General features: G+C 44.4%; 1 protein-coding gene across 1 annotated transcript in view; it reads left to right on the plus strand.

Annotated features, from left to right (window-relative positions):
* The window catches only part of HFM1 (helicase for meiosis 1), a 3,254,758-nt gene that overhangs the window by 1,531,296 nt on the left and 1,703,201 nt on the right, over window positions 1-20,261 (plus strand). The window contains exon 13 of the mRNA XM_044086815.1: window positions 19,138-19,232. Coding sequence (XP_043942750.1) covers window positions 19,138-19,232 — 95 coding nt within the window. The remainder of the gene's footprint in view (window positions 1-19,137; window positions 19,233-20,261) is intronic.

The following is a 20,261-nucleotide window of genomic DNA, read 5'->3' on the forward strand; positions in this document are numbered from 1 at the left end:
CAACAGTGAGGAAATCCTTCTATGTGGCACACTTCATCATTAAGGGCTTTTCATCCAGAAAAAAGGAGGTCATTGTCCCACTGTACTCATCCCTCATTAGACCCATTATAGAGTACAACGCCCCGTTTGGTATGTACCTCACAAGACATCTGCAACAACTGGAAAGGCCACAGAAATACCTCACTAAAAGAATCTCAAGCCTAAAGCAGATGCCGTATGCTGACTATCTAAAAAAACTCCAGCTATACACTGTCGCATATCGCCTGCTCAGAGGCAATCTCTGCTTAACATACAAGGCCATGTCAAACCCAGAGCTGTTGGACTTGCTATACTTAAAGAAATCCCAATCCCTCAGAGTCACATGCTCCAGGGATCTAAACCTGGCCATCACAATGAACCAAACATGCTGGAGGGATAGGTTCTTGACCCAGAGACTCCCCATACTCTGGAATAGACTGCCTATACATGCCAAGCTGAGCGCCTGTTTGGCCCTCTTCAAAAAGAACCTTGACGATTGGATGGGAGATAGGAAATTCACCCCAGGAATCACGTCAATCACCCTGTTAGACAGGAGACCAGGGAAGTAATAGCCAGGGTATTGTTATGGCTAGGCTTGTATAGGCCCTAGGGCCGATAGCCCAGTACCAACCTATGAACTTATGAACTTATGGACATTCCACTCTGTTACAGGGAACAAGCAACAATAGAGGTCCAAACGTTGCTAAGAAAAAGAGTCATCCAACCAGTCTCAGCAGACCAGATAGGATCCGGAACTTACTCAAGAGTCTTTTTAGTTCCAAAAAAGACGGGGGAACTGGAGACCATATTGGACCTCAGCAAACTGAACAAATCTGTAAAGAAAGAGAATTTCCGGATGGTCACGCTTCAGTCTATACTTCCCTTTTTAGGGAAAGACAATTGGATGTGCTCGATAGATCTCAAGGATGCGTACTACCACATAAAAATGGCCAGGCCATCCAGGGATCATCTGCGCTTCCGGCTGAGAGCCAATCATTACCAGTTTCGAGCCCTGCCCTTTGGCCTCACTACAGCCCCCAGAGTGTTCACCAAATTCATTGCTGTGTTCACAACTCACCTGAGGTGTTTAGGATTCCAGGTGTTTCCACACCTAGACGATTGGCTCCTTACCGCCACCACCAGGCATCAACTCATTCAGGCCAGGGAGTCCACTCTGTCACTCTGCAATCAACTGGGCATTACAATCAACTCAGAAAAATTTGCCTTGTGGCCATCGCAGCATATCATTTTTATCAGCACAGAATTGGACACCACCACCACCACACTAAGGCTTCCAATAGAAAGAGTCTTTCTTCTTAATCAGCATGTCAGCATTCTGATATGCAAAGACAAAGCACCAGCATCAGAAGTTCTGAAATTGTTATGCCTGATGGCAGCAGCAATTCTAGCCATACCACTAGGTCATATGCACATGCGGATACTACAATGGCTGTTGTTTACTCAGTGGTTTTACCAAGAGCTTCCCATGTCTCACATGATAATGATCACAAATTCTTGCAAAAAGGATCTTCTGTGGTGGTTGACCTCACTTCATGCCACGATAGGATGCCCATATGTGCTACCCCCTCCAGAGGCCACAGTGACCACGAATGCTTCCCTGATGGGGGGGGGCACATTTTCAGGGAAAAACAGCGCAAGGCACATGGACCGATCAAGAGACACATCTGCATATCAATGTCCTAGAGATGAGAGCAGTACTTTTGGTGTTGCAGTACTGTCAGGACTTTCTTCCTGTGGGTACGATTGCGATTCAGACAGACAACATGTCAGTGGTCTGGTATTTGAACAAACAAGGTGGAACCAGGTCTTACCTCCTTTGTCGTGAGGCTCTCAGAGTATGGCAGTGGGCTATTTCCACCCAGCACTTTCTGTTGGCAACGCACATCACGGGGAAATCCATCGTGATAGCAGCCAACTAAGCAGAGCAATTTTGTTGCCCCACGAGTGGACCCTCAAGAAAGAAATAGTGGACAGCATATTCCGCAGGTGGGGCCAGCCTTGCTGCCACCTTTTTGCCAGTCACATGAACATGAAATGCAGAAGCTACTTTGCCCTGATTCCCCCTCTGGGAGAAGCCCCAAGTGACGCACTCATACACAATTGGCCACCGGATCTCCTCTATTTATTTCCACCAATCCCGTTGATACTCAAAGTTCTACAGAAAGCAAAAACCCTGGGAAGGACCATCATTGCAATAGCCCCTCATTAGCTTCATCAGATTTGGTTCCCCTTCCTTCGACTTCATCCTTTGGAGGGCCCTTGGATTCTGGACCCAGTTCCAGACCTTCTGACGCACTCGTCGGGGGAACTTCATCCCTCTCTGCAGTCCCCGAAGCTGACAGCTTGGCTGCTCCAATTTCCATCATAGCCAGGTTCCATAACCTTTCCAATGAGATGAAGCAAATTCTTTTATCCCCTCGTAAATCTTCTACCAGGAAGCTATATCTTAGCAAATGGGAAAGATTTTCTATATGGGCCTCTAAAAACAATATTGATCCTTACCAGGCCCCTATGGCCTCCATATTAGAGTTTTTGACTATGATTTTCAACAAAGGAGCTGCAGCAGCAACAGTTCAGGTTCAACTAGCTGCCATTTCTAATTTTCATCTTGGATTCGAAGGATTGAATATTATGTCACACAAGTTATCCAAAGCCTTTCTCAAAGGGACTTTTCATATTAGACCACCTGCGAAATCTCCCTATTCTACATGGAATCTAAATTTTATGCTTTCCCATATAATTCTTCCGTCATTTGAACCAGCCTCCTCATGTGACCTCAAATTTTTGTCATGGAAAACCATCTTTTTAGTAGCTATTACTTCTGCCCGCAGAGTGTCAGAGCTTCAGGCTTTTATCCATCAAGCCTCCTTATTTGATATTCCATGCTGGCAGAGTCTCACTTAGAACAAACCCCTCTTTCTTGCCCAACATTTGCACCAAAACTAATCTCAACCAAATTATTGATTTGGCAGTCTTCTTCCCCAACCATTCAAACTATTTAGAGTACATGCTGCACAAACTTGATGTTCACAGACAGCTCAGATTTTATTTGGATAGAACAAAAGATTTCAGGAAATCAGACCAGCTTTTTGTTTCATTTTCAGACTCCAGGAAGGGTAGACCAGTGGCTAAAACAACTCTTTCTAAATGGTTGTCTGATTGTATCACCTTTGCTTATTCAGCTGCTAACATGCCTTTACAGCATAAAATTAAGGCTCACTCAACCAGAGCTGTTTCTACATCCTCTGCCTTTTCTGCCAGACTTCCTATTGATAACATTTGCGCAGCAGCCACTTGGCCAAAACCTCATAACTTTATCACTCATTACGAAGTTGACAAGGCCTCCAGGGACAGGGCCTCCTTTGGATCCACGGTCCTGAAAAATATACTGCTGTGAGCCACCCGAGGTTTATGGTGCTTGGGACGCTACCCATCAGTAAAGAATGAACAGTGATATAGAACAACTTCACATAAAGAAGTTATGTACTTACCATAACGTTCCATGTGAGTTGTTCATCTCGCCTTCATTCTTACATCCCTCCCTCCTACCCCCTTCTGGGCTGTTAGATGACCGAGATGCTGGATCCATCCTGGTTGCTTAATCCTTCTATACCTTCTCTTGGAAGTGAAAGAATGACATATGGTATTATTATACGCAGCAAACAAGATCTGAAGCAACTCTAGGTGCATCATGGGATAGGGACTTGGCCTCGAGCTATTTGAATACCCCGAGCTTTGCAATTGGCCGACTCGGAGCCGAGAGATTGGTTCAGAACCCATCAGTAAAGAATGAAGGAGAGATGAACAACTCACACGGAACATTATGGTAAGTACATAACTTCTTTTTCAGCTAAAAAAACTATCCTCTTAACACTCAGCTGCAACGTATGGCATCAGTGTTACACAAGGGCAACCGTTAACTACTCGGTTGTTAGATCACTTCAGTATTGTCATTTCAGATAAAATGCTCGAACAGTCAGATCACTTTCAGTTGGCGTATCAGGTAGTGTTTAATAAATCTGACGAGGATATGAAAGATCAAGACACTCAAAAACAGCTTATTCGCTGCTTCTTAGAGCAAGTGAAGGGGGTTGCAGGTGACATTAAGTGTATCTGTCTGGAAACTTCAAAGGATTTGCATGATTTAGTGCAAAACTTAATTAGAGGCAAAATAATGTGTGATGATGGAAGTCTTTTTTTTCTCACTATGTCCATGACTTCACAGTAGATGAAGACATGGAAGCTTTTGAAGTCGTAGAAGTTCGTTCAAAAGGTGAGGTAAAAGCCGTTGGATAGACCAAGCACAACAATGGCAGCAGAGAGTGGCTTCCGCACCTCAGGCCCCAAAGGGCACCGAGGAACAAGGGGAAGAAAAAAAGCTTTACAGTGTTTTTGCTGTAAGCAAACTGGTCATTTTAAAAAAGAATTATCCACATTACAGGAAATGGAAGGAAGCTCATGAAAGAAAGGTTAAGTTTATTAAGCAAGTTACAGATGAAAACACAACACGGGAAAGCAACAAGTAAAGGTGCAAAGGCCCTACAACCAGGGAAAGGATAATTATAAGGTAAAACAAATGACATCACAGGGGGATATATTTCCGGAAGATTGTCCAAAAGATTTCAAGGTCCAAACACCTGCTAATCCACAATATGCAGAAGTTTAAAAGCAGAAGTTACAAAGTTTAAGTACGTAGATGACAGTGAAGGGGATGACAATGAGGGTGAGGAGCAAGTAGTACAGTTACAGTTATGCACAGTTGAAAAAGCATCAGATACAGATGACCGGGAAAATATACAATAGGGGTGTGGCCCCCCCACCCAAGAAGTTTCTTTCCTGACATCTTTTACGAAGGGGCAGGAAGGATACAGGAGCAGCTGTTTCAGTTACTAGCCGACCACTCCCACCAGATCCTAAAAAAAGAACATGCATTTCAGGTTTTAATGGCACTGGCTGCATAGCAGTGGGTAGTAAAAATGTGTCTATACAGTTTACAGGGATCTTTTTTGATGCACCCTTTGTGTGCATCAAGCATTACAGATATGGATATTATGAACAAAATTGGTCTGGTCATAGATGTACCAAATGGCATAATATGGAAGGGTGCAGAAGGCTCTTCATGCTGCGCCATACAAATAGAAGAGACACTGAAAAAAATGTGAGGGGCGTACATGCAGATCCACAGAATGCATGGCAGTCCTTACAGGCACAGTTTCCGCTTCTGTGGTCACAAGGACCAACAGATTGTGGAAAACTAGAAATTCCAGTACGGATAGAAAATTAACAGAATTTTATACCACCTTTCCAAAAGCAATACCCAATACCAAAAGAAGCAGAAGAAGACATGCAAAAGTGCATAGCAGATTGGGAAACGGCGGGTATAATATTAAAAGGTGAAAGTCCAACAAACTTACCCATCTGGCCAGTTAAGAAAAAAGATGGTAGTTACAGGTTAGTCATAGATTTCAGAAAAGTAAATCAATATACTACCCCTAGGGCACATGTAATCCGAGGAGTTCCTGAATTAGCAGCTAATATAAAACCACAAAGCCAGTGGTTCACAGTCATTGATTTGGCAAATGGATTTTTTGCCGTATCACTGAGAAAAAGGGATTGGCCTAACTTTGCCTTTACCTTTAGCAATTAGCAGTATCTTATGACACGATTACTGCAAGGGTTTCAAAATAGTCCGGTAATTTTTCACCAAACAGTAGACAAAATTCTAAGTGGGTTAAAAGAAGACGTATCAGTGCTTCATTACATAGATGACGTACTGGTACAGTCAGAAGCAGTAGAGCAGCATTTAAAAAAATTAAAAGAAGTTTTCAAAACACTGCAGGAGGCAGGATTCAAGATAAAAAGTGAAAAAATACAGTTTTTTTCATAAGAAGTCAAATTTTTAGGGACCATTATCAAGCCCACGGGGAGATCCCCATGTGCACAGAGAGTACAAGGTATCCTATAGATGGAAAAGCCCATGATCATTTCATTTTTACATAAATTCGTGGGTATTATGAATTACAACAGAGGATTCATTGAAGATTATGCGCAGACGGCAGGACCTTTGTACAACATGCTGTCCATGCAAAAAAATAATGGCACTCTAGAATGGGGTGTAGTAGAACAACAATCTTTTTCAGCTATAAAAGAGAAGTTGGCAAGGGCTACAGAATTAATAACACCAACTTCAAAGTTACTGTTTGCCTTAAAAGCAACAGCGGGAAAAAACACACTATCAGTGGTATTATTACAAGAATGGCCACATTGGGGGGGGGGATAGGAGATCACAAAAGACTTTGAGATCAGTTACCTTTTGTAGCCGGAAAATGACTCCGGTAAAAAAGGGATATCACCCCTGTATTCAGCAATTATTGGCTATATATTGGGGAATCAAACAGACTGAGTATCTAACAGTCTTTTCATCCATAATAGTGCAGACACCGCATCATGCAGTGCAAGTACCAGTAGACAGTTTCGAAATGAACAAGATTACTGATGGTATCAGTCAAGCAGTATTTGCTAGGTGGATGACTACTTTCAGTACAAAAAGATAATCATTCAAGCAGGAGAAAAATACTATTTGTCCAACTTGCTGGGATATGAGGGAAACTAGCATAACTGCATTAACAATCTGATAAAGCCAGGAAAAATCCCCCATATCACCAGACTACAATAATTTTCTGCCCTCTGTCTTTGTGGACGGAGCCATGTACTGGGAAAATGGACAGTATGTGACAGGATTTGCTGTACTACCAGAAAAAGAAAGTTTGGGAGTTCCAGAGTTGGTGCAGCTCCCGGGTCACATGTCAGCTCAAAGGGCTGAATTAGAAGCAGTACTGTACGTACTACAACATTACAATCCTGTCAGCATTTACTCTGACAGTGCATATGTGGTAAATTCATTACATTTACACATAACAGTTTGGGCCCGTAGAGGTTTTGTAGACAGTGTAGGAAAACCACCTAAACATACAGAAGTTTTGCAAAATATATGGAAAATCATATGGCAAAAAAGTACAAGGGCAATTCAGTATTTTAAAGGTAAAAGCCCACCAGAAACCAACTTCAGAAGTGTTCAAATTAAATGCAAAAGCAGATGTCTTAGCCAAACAGGCACTGAAGACAGGATGGCAGTTATATCCTGATTTAAAATCAGCCAAAGCAATACAGCACGTTAGTGTAGTAAATAAGGACAGTGATATCACTGAGGATTTAGTCCAACTTCAGAGTCAAGGTTTAGAAGAGGAGACTAGTCAATGTATCGGAGTATCGAAGTTACTAAATAATGACATACATTTGAGTTTCAGACTTTGTATCCTTCAGAAAATGCATGCTAACCCAAATCATTTTATTGTAGCAGCTTTCTAAGTTTATAAGCAATATTTAAAATTTGTCTATATTTTTTAGACCTTTATCCCCCCATTATATCAGGCTTTACCCAGATGTTTTATGCTGAGAGGTTGAAAGGTATGGAGCACAGGTTTGAAGGTGAAAGTGAGTGTGGTGATATGTGGCTTTTGAGCAGGGATGGGTATATATGTTGAAGAATCCTTGGTTAAAGATACTATACTATGTATAAAATAAGAGCTGAATTGTTTTGCAGTTTGGAGTGGTGAGTTATCGGGAGAGGAATCTGGGTTGAATTTTTTGCCGGGATGCAGCATTTCTTTAATGGATGTCCAAAAGTTTTTAGAGTTGCGTTTAGTGTTATTTTGAAAGTTATTATAGTATTGTTTTTTTGTCTTCAGTTATTTGCTTTTTGTACAATTGGGAAGCATTCTGAAGTTTTCAAGATACTGAGGTGTTTTACATTTTTGCCATTCTTTCCATGCTTTTCCTCTATCCTGCATTAGCATTATACTCTTTTTGAATAGACAAATTGCATTATTTGTTTTCAGTCTCTTCCTTGTAGGAGGTGCAAGGCTATTTAGGATATTTAGAAAAGTTGTATTAAATTCAATTACAGCATCATCTAAGGGGAGGATTTTTATGAAGTTCCAGTTAATAGATGATAGTGCAGTAGTGAACATTTTTGGGTTAAACTTTGAAAGGTTACATGTTGTTTTATAAATTTTGCTGTTTAAATGGATGTGTGAGATATCTAGTTGTATAGATTTGGGAGATGATCACTGAGAGAGTCTGACATTATATCTGTGGTGGAGTATTTGCTAGGGTCTGATACTACAATTCAGTCTAATAAAGAATTTGATGTCTTGCTATAATGTGTGGGGCTATTAATTAGTTGTGTAAAACCATACAAATTCATGCTAGATGTAGGGGAGATTAAACATTCATTTTGTAAAAGTCTCTACATGGTCATGGCTTCATACACAGTGGTTCATAGGTTCATAGGTTGGTACTAGGCTATTGGCTCTAGGGCCTATACAAGCCTAGCCATAAAAATTCCCTGGCTATTTCTTCCCACACTATTTACTTCCCTGGACCCTTGTCTAGCAGGGTGACTGACGTGATCCCCGGGGTGAATTTCCTTTCTCCCATCCAATCGTCAAAGTTCCTTTTGAAGAGGGCCAAGGAGACACTCTGCTTGACATGTATGGGCAGTCTATTCCAGAGTTTGGAGAGTCTCTGAGTCAGGAACCTATCCCTCCAGCATGTTTTGTTTAAAGCCTCTCAATTCATCTCTTCATACAGTTCAAATCTCAGTCCTGATCTACATCTTGAATACATTTCTATATCTGATGCTTAAAGGGGTAAAATATTCTAAGTTTATGTGTAACTGTCAAATGGTGAGCCAAGCTGTGTAATAGCAATCTAAAGTGCCTGATAGAGAAAATTGTGAAGCCATGCCATAAATGCTAGAATCTGGTCACCCACAGAGCTTGGAGAAAGGAACACCTGAACTATATTGTTACCAACAGAGTGGAACAGGCCAGAAATTCCTCAAGCGGGTGCTAGCAGAAATGTCTCATGTGAACCCACAACATTAAAAGAAGGCCTGAAAAACAGAGTTCAGGCCTCTGTCATACCCTCCTGTAGGTATAGGCCCATTTCAGATGTGGTCCTTTGGTCCTTGCTATGGTGAGCTTGTCTTTGATTATTGAGTGCTGAAGCGCCTTCCCACCCTCAAGTTTGGCAGATTATGCTCAGCAACACCCTAACTCATGCCTTTGGGGGCATGTTCTATACTGCGGGTGTCACATTTCCCTCAGTCATTCAGCTGGGCAAATCTTGCCACTAGCCTGATCCCAAAGAATGGCTCCTTGAGTATCTTGGATGCAGCCCATTGGTTATACTCAGGGTTGAAAATTCTTCTCCCAAATCATTCGTCATGCTTAGCAAGGTTCAGTGGCCCAGCTGGAGGAGGGTCAACATGATCTGGGGTTATATCACGTAGTCGAAGTGCCGTAACTTCGACTGACATATGTCCGAACACATATGTCCGAAGTTACAGAACTTTGACTAACCATAAAAAATAAAACCACAATGTACAAATATAAAACTTGTATGCAGGGGGGGGGGCAAGCCTCCCTGCATCCCCCACACACCCCACTACTTAAATATACCAACTCCAAGATTGCACCACATTGAAGTGAATGGAAACCTCCGCTTATGGAGATTTCCATTCACACGCTCGAACATTTACAAATTCGAACATATGGTCTCGACCATATGTCATTCAAAATTGTAAATGTTCGACTACATGATAGGAACCCCATGATATTCCCACTCCAGGGCTCATAGTTCAAGTCTTCTACATCAAGCAGAAGTCAAACCATACCAATTCATATGGGTCTGTGATTGCACCCTTAGGGAACATGGCATAATGCTAGCATAGAGCCCACTGCAGGCTTCTTATGTTCCCTTTTAGGTGCAAGTGGCTGCTGAGCCACCATTCTCTTATAGAGTTCTTATCTGTTTTCATAGTTTTTGGCTTTTACCAATAGAATTTGGAACAAAATAAAAAATAACCAAGGAAAAGGCCCCATATAGTATATGAAATAGTATACAAAACAGTATTGTAAGGAATACCTAGCTGCTTCTGTCTGATTGCAACCATATAAGATTGAGCTATGACTGACAAAAATTGATCTGAAGTAGTTAACTTCATTTGATCAGCAACCTGTGGGTATCGGATCCGGCCTGGATCCGAGCCGGCAGTTTTCCAAGCTAAAGATCTGAGCTCTCAGCTCCTCCCCCTTACCCATAATACCCTGCTACCTTCCTCCAGTCCTCAGATCTCATTTGCCGCTGCTTCTTGAAGCATAAGGGATGAGCTCTTGGCGTTTAGGTGAGAGTAATTTGGGAGATTTTCTGTAAAATTTCTAGCGCTTTTTGTGTGTGAGTGTGTGTTTCAGACCCTTAGTTAAGTTAAATCATTTTTGATTCTTTTTAGTTGTAATTTAGTGTTTTCCCCTTCCCCTTACTGTGTGTGTTAGGGTGTGTGTGTGTGTGTCATGGCCGAGGGCCCTAAGGCCATTTTTTCTAAATGCGCTGAGTGTGGTCATAAGCTGTCCCCAGCGGATGGCCACACTCAGTGCGTTCTCTGCCTGGGCATATCCCATTTAACATCGGGCTGCCAAATGTGCATAGCCTTTAACCCCCGGGCTCTGAGGGACAGCAGGAACAAGTTAATTCTGGCGGGGCTCTTGCCCCCGGATTCTTCTTCCTCCTCTCCCTCAGTGGTGCCAGTCGTGGCTGCGACTGTCCAGCCTTCAGTTCCCCCTTCCCTGGCTGGGACTCAACCTCCCGCTGTTTCCCAGGGAGTGGGCAACTCTTCTAAGAAAGAGAAGAGGCATAGAGAGAGGGAGAAAGAGAGAGATAGACACAAAAGTCACAAGCGGCGGGCCGAATCAGTCCCTTCAGCCCCACCGGCTAAGCTGATCTGTTCCCCCATGAGGGTTTCCAGGTCTTCCCCCTCTCGGCTCCGCTCCCCACGCTTCTCTCCAGAGCCGGAGGAGGAGTCCAGTTCACCTTCGAGGTTGTCTAGGCGGCCTTCCTGGCCTGCCTCGGTGACTTCTTCTAGGTCTACTAGGAGTCTTTCCGACGTGGATATGGACCAGATAATGCGTCGATTCCTGCAGGCCCAGATGTAGATGGGAGTGCTCCTGCCTCGCCTACCTTCAGGGGGGAGCTCGGCCATTTTCTTTGCACCCTTAGCTCCTTCTCCGATTCACTATCGGGTTTCGGAGCTGTCGGATCCAAGTAGTCTCAAAGCCGGGGAGTCGGCGCCGATAGTAGTTGCTACTTTGACGCCGGCCTTACCCTCGAGTTTATCGGGTCATCTTTCAGACCCGAGCTCTCGGGGCCGAGAGCCGAGCTTCGGATCCGCAGGGGTGAGTGTGTCTTCAGCTCCATTCTGGTCGGAGCACACTTCCCTTTCAGGTCCGATCGCATCGGCTCCGGCGACGGTCCTCATGTCGGAGCCGAGGGGACTGCTCTTGGAGCCCGGGGAGAGTGGTTCACCTTCGGCCTTCGATGTGGTGGAGAGGGTGCTGTCAAGGAGTTTGAAGTCCCCGGTTTGTGCTACGGATCCGCCCTACATTCCCTCGCATATGGGCCTGTCTTCCATCGTCCGTCCCCAGGGATAGCCTGCGTCTGCACCCCAGTTAGTTCCTGTAGAGGAACATGACCCCGTTGGTGAGCCCTCCTCAGATAGTCCCGCCGAGGAGGTCCCTCACAAACGAAAGTGTAAGAGGAGGCACTTGGACTCCCCCGAGTCCCTCACGGAGGACACGGACTTGGAGGAAGGGGAAGGTTCTCCCAGGTCACCCCCCGAGGACGTCTCCTTTGGAGACATTATGGAGATGCTGCGCATTAGAGAGGGGTGGTCAGCCCAGAAACCTTCCTCGGATGAGTCTGTGTTTTTGGAGGCATTTGATGCAGGCCCATCTACCTCTTGGGTGTCCCCCCCCCGGCCGACCCCCTGGTAGACCTGATTACTACCAGGGCTTGGAAGGAGCCGGACACTGTGGAGCCAATCCTTAGGAGACCGAATAAAATCCTTAGTCCCCCCGCAGACAAGCCGGCGTGGAATAAAGGTTCCCGGGTAGATGCCATGGTGGTGGCGGCTGCCACCAAGAAGGAACTAGCAGAAGAAAGTTCCTCGGTCCATCCTCCTGATAAGGAGTCTCGGACGATGGACCGCATTGGAAAGCGGATGTTTGCTTTAGCCACCTTTTCCATAAGGGTGCAGAATTACCTGGCACACGTCATTAGGCTTCAGTGAGATCTGATAAAAGAGTATGCTGGGTCTCCCCCGGAGTCCATGGCAGCCGAGGACAAACGAACCTTCTTGGCTCGCATGGCCACTCTAAAGTCGATATCTAACACTTCTATGCGGCTTCTCTCCTATGCCGTGGAGGGGGCGGCTAAAGCCGGCGGAGCAGGGGTCGCCTTGCGGCGCCACCCCTGGCTCCAACTTTGTGACTTTGCGGAACCCTTCAAGGCGTCCTTCGCGAACGCTCCCTTTGACGGTTCTATGCTGTTTGGCAAAACCATTCACGATATGCTACTCCAGAGCGAAAAAGACGGGAAGATGCTGTCTGCCGTCGGAATCTGCTTCTCGGCTCCTCAAAGGCCCTTCTCAAGGAACCCGAGGGGACAAAAGAAGATGTGGTTCCGGAAGTCTCAGCAGTCCCGTCCCGCTCCGGACCCTTCATCCTTCAGAGGCAGGGGAGGACAAGGTGGACGCTGGCCCAGAGGCAGAGGGGGGCCGAAGAATTTCGGGTCGAGAACCCTTCTCCGACCGACCCACGCAGCAACCCTGAGGGGTTGCCTGACTGTCCCTCTCTGGAGGCAGTCGGGGGGCGTTTTTCGGAGCATCTAGCAAGTTGGGAGTCCATTACTACAGATCACTGGGTGCTCCGAATAATATCCAGAGGTTACTCTATCCCCTTGATGAATCTTCCCCCTCTAGGGAAGCGCCACCCCAATGTCCCACCCAATCAGAGGGAGGCTGCGGCTTCAGAAATAAAGAAATTGCTAGACAAAAAGGCCATCCGGCACGCCCCCCCCCCCAGAGCAGTCCGGGTCGGGCAATTACTCCAGGTTCTTTTTGGTGCCAAAAAAGACAGGGGACTTAAAGCCAATTCTCGACCTGTCAACTTTGAACCTGTTCATTGCCAAAGAGAAATTCCGGATGGTCACTCTACAATCTATTCTCCCCCTTCTGCAGGAGAATGACTGGATGTGCTCCATGGACCTCAAGGATGCGTACTACCACATTCTCATGGACAGGCGATCCAGGAGGTTTCTCTGCTTTCGGCTGGGGGCCAGTCATTATCAGTTCAGGGTCCTCCTGTTCAGCCTCACCACAGCCCCCAGGGTGTTCACCAAGGTTATGGCAGTTGTGACGGCCCACCTGAGACTTCAGGGAATTCAGGTCTTTCCGTACCTGGACGACTGGCTCCTCACCGCCCCCACCAGGCATCTACTGTGTTCTGCCAGGGATTATTTTTTACTCTTGGCCCATTACCTAGGCATTACCATAAATTTCAGGAAGTCGTCTCTTCATCCTGTTCAGGTTCTGGATTTCATAGGGGCCAGGATAGACACACTTCAGTCCAAGGCCTTTCTGACAGCGGACAGGCTATGTACCTTGTCACTTCATGTAATAGCGCTTCTACAGTCCCCAGCCCCACCCGCGGAATTAGTCCTGAGAGCCCTAGGATCCATGACAGCAGCCATCAGCCTTTCACCTCTTGCCCTTCTGCACGAGAGTCCTTCAATGGACCTTTCAGGTCCAATGGTCCCTCCTCCTACATCCATTGGATTCACCGATTCCCCTAAGCAGGGTTTGCAGGGACACCCTTCTTTGGTGGCTTCATTCCCGAGAGCTTCGGGAAGGGAGACCGTTCGTGATGCCTCAACCCCAAACCACGGTGACCACGGACACTTCTCGCCTATGGTGAGGGGGCATTGCATGGGCAGAATTGTCCAAGGCACGTGGAGCCCTATAGAGACCATTCTGCATATCAATGTTCTGGAGAGGAGGGCGGTGCTTTTATCATTGCAAGCCCTTCAGGACATTCTTCCTCCGGGGACTATTGCAATTCAGAGAGACAACATGGCGGTGGTCTGGTACATCAACAAACAGGGAGGAACCAGGTCTTACCCTCTTTGTCAAGAGGCCATGAGAGTGTGGGAATGGACGATTTCCACCAACTGTTTTCTGATAGCAACGCACATTCCGGGTCGGTCCAACATTCTAGCGGACAAGTTGAGTCGGTCTATCCTCACGCCTTATGAGTGGTCTCTGAACCCCTTAGTAGCGAAACAGATCTTCCTCAGATGGGGTCAGCCTTGCTGCGATCTCTTCGCGTCTCCTTCAAACGCAAAGTGCAGCAAATTTTTCACTCTAATTTGCCCACCGGGGGAGAGCCCCAGCGATGCTCTAGTTCATGCTTGGCCACCCGGTCTTCTTTATGCTTATCCTCCTCTCCCGCTAATGACGAAATTTCTACAGAAAGCTCGTCAGTTGGGGAGCAAAATAATCTTCATAGCCCCATTCTGGCCTCGTTAGATCTGGTTCCCTTATCTATGGTCTCACATCATAGCTCCTCCTTGGGTCTTAGATCCAATTCCGGACCTGATTTCTCATCCTTCGGGATTGCAAACCCCGAATCTGGATGACCTCAAGCTTACAGCTTGGTTGATCCAGTTCCATTAGTGGCTAGGACTCCCGGTACCTTGTCTCCCGTAAAATCTATCCTGGTGGTGGCACATAAGCCCTCTACCAGGAAGATCTACAAGAGTAAATGGAAGCGTTTTTCCATCTGGACCAGACATAGGGATTTGGACCCTTTTACGGCTTCCATTCCAGCAGTTCTTGAATTTCTGTCCCACATTTTTCATCAAGGGGCCAGTTCTTCTACTGTGAAGGTTCAGATGGCAGCCATTTCTCATTTCCACATCGGGGACAACCTTGGACCCTTGGCTTCCTCTAAGATATGCAAGACCTTCTTGAAGGGCACCTTTCTGTTAAGACTTCCTGTCAAGAATGCGGTTCCTCGTTGGGACTTAACATTAGTTCTTCAGGCTCTAACTGGCCTACCTTTTGAACCTGCAGCTTCTGTTGACTTAAAATTCTTATTTTGGAAAACTGCCTTCTCGACTGCAATTACTTCAGCTAGAAGGGTATCTGAACTTCAAGCCCTTTGTACAAAACCCTTGTATCTGGTCTTCCATAAGGACAGAGTATCTCTCAGGACTAATCCTTCATTCTTACCTAAAGTGGCCTCCAAAGCCAATATCAATCAAGCCATCAATTTGCCTGTTTTCTTCCCCAACTTTCAAAACAAAGGGGAATACAGACTGCACTTGTTAGATGTGCATAGACAATTGCAATTTTATTTGCACAGGACAGCTGCTTCTCACAAATCGGAGCAACTTTTTGTTTCTTTCACTAAGCCGTCCTTAGGCAAGCCAGTTACTAAAGTTACTTTAGCTAGATGGATATCCCACTGCATCTTACACGCGTATAAAGCTTCTGGTCGGCCAGAACCCTTGGGGGTTCGTGCTCACTCTGCCCGTTCTATGGCTACCTCTGCAGCATTTTGGTCAAGAGTTCCCTTAGATGACATCTGTTCAGCGGCTACTTGGGCCTCTTCTCATACGTTCATTTCACACTACAAGCTGGATCTGATATCCAGAGGGAGGGCAGCCTTTGGCTCTGCAGTGCTCTGGAATATTCTTCCTTGAAGACCTCCCAGGTTTTTGGTAGCTGGGGACTCTGTCCCACAGGTTGCTGATCAAATAAGTTAACTACTTCAGATAAAGAAGTTATGTACTCACCATAACGTTCCATCTGAGTAGGTAACTTCATTTGTCAGCAACCAACCCCCCCCCCCCTTCTCCCTAACCTGTTCGTGGTCATAGTCATGACGGAATGTCTTCCTTCTGTTAGGCATCAGGTTAGCGTTTTTCTTTTCGAGTATAGTTTGGCTGTTTGTTGCTTGGTAAATTGGCAAACTCGATCTGAGGACTGGAGGGAGGTAGCAGGGTATTATGGGTAAGGGGAGGAGCTGAGAGCTCGGATCTTTAGCTTGGAAAGCTGCTGGCTCGGATCCAGGTCGGATCCGATACCCACAGGTTGCTGAAAAATGAAGTTACCTACTCAGATGGAACGTTATGGTGAGTACATAACTTCTTTTTTTTTAATGTTCATGCTTAATTTCAATGTAATGTTTTTAATGCTGGAGCTTTTCTCCCCCGGGCCTCCGCTGAAAATGGACATGTATCCAGTCGGAGTATCCCGATCAACAAATGTAAAATAAAATAAATAAATAAATAAAATAATTATCTTAGAAATTCTCAAAATGGTTTCCAATTTTGGGAGGAATGAAACAAAACTTTGGGAAAAATTAAGAGCATCCCTACAAAATAAGGACAGTTGAGAGATCTGTCTCTTATAAATGCCATACTTCCCTTGTGTCTGGGCATTAGAGTGGTAAACATTTTCCACTAGACTTTGTGGGTCTCCTAGCCCTGCATCAGAACTTATCGCACTTACTAAGGACAGATGTTTTGCTGATGGAGAGTGCTGGCTTCTTTGTAGTTCAAGAGAATTACCCCCTCAGATAGGAGGCTCCACATCAGCCAGTTGTAGCTATGACCAGTCCTTCTGATCCTAAAGGCCTTGGAGGAGAAGTTGCTTCTGGGGTTGCTGTTAATTTGTTATAAAAATCCAGTTGTCTTCTCATGCCTAAGCAAGCAAGCAAGGTGGCAGAGCATTATATCAAACATATTGTGCTTCTTACACAGTTTTTCAAAGTGTAGCAGAAAAGGGGAGTTTATAGTGGAATTATTCTACAACCCTTTACAAGACAGAGATTCTGATATGCCTTCCTGCCACTTCCTGTGATTCTAGGCCTGATAATGTTCAGAGAATGAAAAAACAAATAAAGTTCTCATTGCACCCTGGTGGCTGGGAAGGACTGGTTTCAGCCTACAGGTTCCAGGTGATATAGAAGACTCCCATTTCTAGCCAAAAGAATCCTTCATTTATGGGAAGACAACCAGCTCCACTGCAGAGCCTGACTTTAGTAGCAAATTATCTGATCCCACTGGACCTTCCTACTGGGCTATCATTAGGGATTTTAGCTGCCAGGAAACCTTCCACCCAACATGTGTACACTGCGAAACGGAAAACATTCTCCACCAGAATTTCACCATTTCATAATTTGCAGGCCATCCTAGCTGTTTATAAGGGTTCCCTATTATGTGACCGAAACCTTAGGTTATCGAACACCTAAAGGTCGATCACTAAATGTCAAAGTCTGAAAACTGTGAATGGCCATTTCAACTCAAGGAAACAAGTAATTTGGCCGTTACACGGATTTTGTTCTTTCTCCCCTGTAGAGCGATCTCGGAGTTGGTATATTTGGTTAGGGGGGATGTGGGTGGGCGAAGCCCCCCACTTTTTTTCTGTTTACACCTTTTTTTTTTTTAATTTGATCAACAGCATTGTTTCCCTATGTGGAAATGGCCATTTTCAATCTTAAGTGTTCGACATTTAGTGGTCAACCTTTAGGTGTTCGATAACCTACGGTTTCGATCATGTAATATAAACCCTTTTAAAAGTACTTTTATGATTTGGGTGTCAGGTATTCCATGGTCATTTTGCATCTGTGAGTTATTTCTGCTAGTTATTACCCTGTGGAGGACAAGTTGACTAGCACTGCCTAGTCACTGATTTCCTTATAGGTGTTTTTCATCTCCTCCCATCTTTGAAGGACCTGTCACCTCCAAAGGATTTGAACTTTATGATTAACAGGTTTCCTTGTCTTCCATTCAGACCAGTTTGTTTGGCATTGTTGAAGTTGATTTTTTCTGATGTTTGTCACCTCTTCTTTCAGAATCTGAAAGAAAGCTACAGGCTGTGGTGCTCAGGGAACAATATCTGGTTGCAAAAAGTAAGATTCCTCAGGACCAACTGACATTTTCTTCTGAAATGTGGTTTCTAAATTATCCCTAAAACAGTGCATACTTACCTATTTTCTTAATCAGGGCAGAAATCGAAGTAGAGGGAGACCTTCACACCCTGACTATGCAGAATTAGCTTATATTTTACCTGAACAAGTTACATGAGTTTAGTATGATGGAATAACTGTTCACATCCTTTGTTCAATGGAAAGAAAGGATATCAGTCACCTAGCAGATGCTTCCAAGTGGACTGTCAGCTGTATTGCTTTCTATTTATCACCTGGCTCACTACATATTGGAAATGCTTCTATAAAAGTCTACTTCATTAGTGGTATGACAGCTTTCATTACTTACTTTAAAATGTTCCCATTGCAGGCATCTGTGCTGTAGCAGATGGTTGCTGAGATGTATCTTTACTAAATATTAGTCTCTGGGCCATTACTCCAGGAACTGATCCTCTTTTGGTGCCTCCATACTTCAGCACTCAGTCTTTTTGGCTGCCCTCCATCTCCATTCACCCTGATGGATTTATCGCTTGGAATTCAGTCCAGTCATTGACCAATATGTTTGAGTTTCCAGTGTTAGATATAAATGATATATTTTTCAGTTTCATTTGATCTGCAAAGGGGACCCTTCTTGGTGTATGTCATATACCAGTCCAATATCCTTTGTGCTTGGATGGCTTTTTCATAGAGTGAGTGCTGCTGAAGTTTCATTTTAGCTGGATAACTGTATTTTTGTATTGTTTTCAAAAATGCAGGTGAATAATCTTCTTTGCTTTTTCATGAGTTTCATTAAATGTGCTCACAAAGAGAATTGACAGGATTTGAGTTTAGGTGCTGTGTTTAAGTGTAGCATGTGAAGACACAGTGTGCACCAACAAAGGGCAAGTCCCCCTCCCCTCAAACAGATACACATGAGCACAGGAGCATTCAAAAAAATGACAAATTTAAAACTGAAATAGAAGACAGGATAAATGTAAGAAATGACTCAGCTAGGAGGGTCCTCTCTCTGATCAGCTGACAGTATGAAAACTATCTATTATATTCTGCCATTGTTCTGCTATTTAGAAATAAAATGGAGTTTGTTATACGGGTTATGGAGCATATTTGTTTTTCACAGCTTCTAGATTTCTTTTATTGCTACACGTATACTTTTTGGATAGTGCTTGGGGGAATTTATGTACAGACATAGTAAATACTTATTTTTGTTCAGTTTGACTCTACAGCTACAGCAGTTATCATGACAAGATCCCAAACAAAAGAAAAGTATGTATTGATGTTAAATGGAGCAGATACCATTGAGAGCAGGTATTTAAAATGAGTATTTCTTCTTACAGAAAAATCTTTAATGTAATGGTATTGCCATAAATTATATTTGATTTTTGCAACAGAATTGTATCCATACTACATTTTGTGAAATATGCATATTTCTGCATTGCAAATGAAACTGTATAATAATATGTACAATAAACTGCATCAAATTAGCTTGAACCAAATTTGCTGTTTTATTTGCCAACACTATCATGTAGAAGGATAGAGCTCTAACTGTGGCCCAGGTGACTCAAGTTCAATTAACAGCTAAGGCATCAAAGGCTCTTGCAAAGAGTGGATAGCAGTGCCCATCGTGGGAGGAAGGGAATGGCATATGCTACCGGAACCCTTTTGTGGTTTCATTTCCATGGTGGAGACTGGTGAAACAACAGCAAGGTGCTTCTTGAGTTTGGGCAGGGCATCTTGGTGAACGTCTGCTGTTGGGGAAGTGAGAAACAGTTTGTACTGATGCCGATTACATGTCCCGTGCCTTGGGTGTTATGGAGCATGTGCAGGGGTGAGTAATACACATTAAAAAAATTCTGTAAGCACCAATGTGACAGAGCACCTGGATGCCTCAGTCTCCTTGCCAACCCCCAAGCTAGTGGAGCAAGAAGTATAGAAGAGCTAGGTAGTTCCAGTGATTTAGGAGAGACACCAGGACTCAGCCATTGGTCAGCTGCCAGGAAGACAAAAATAATTCTCCCACCCCTAAAATGTTGACCAGGGATTATTCAATCTACACATTTCAATGGGTGAGATTATCTCACTGCTAGGCACCAAACATGGCAAACAGCTTTCTTCACACAACTCTAATACTACCTCTGACAATGCACCACACCTTTGTTACCTTAAATCTCTTTTAAGGCCATAGTCATTGCAGTGATCCTCTCTGGTATGAGAGAGTGGAATGACTAGTATTTTTATGCATCTTTTCTCATTTTGTGATAGCTATTATAGATAAACTGCATTAATTCCTTTTCACATTAACTCAGTGTCTGTGTCAGTGACTCAAGCAGTCAGACA

Source organism: Protopterus annectens, chromosome 10.part0 (genome assembly GCF_019279795.1).
Source record: "Protopterus annectens isolate FY-2018-M chromosome 10.part0, PAN1.0, whole genome shotgun sequence".
Classification (NCBI taxonomy): Eukaryota; Metazoa; Chordata; order Ceratodontiformes; family Protopteridae; genus Protopterus; species Protopterus annectens.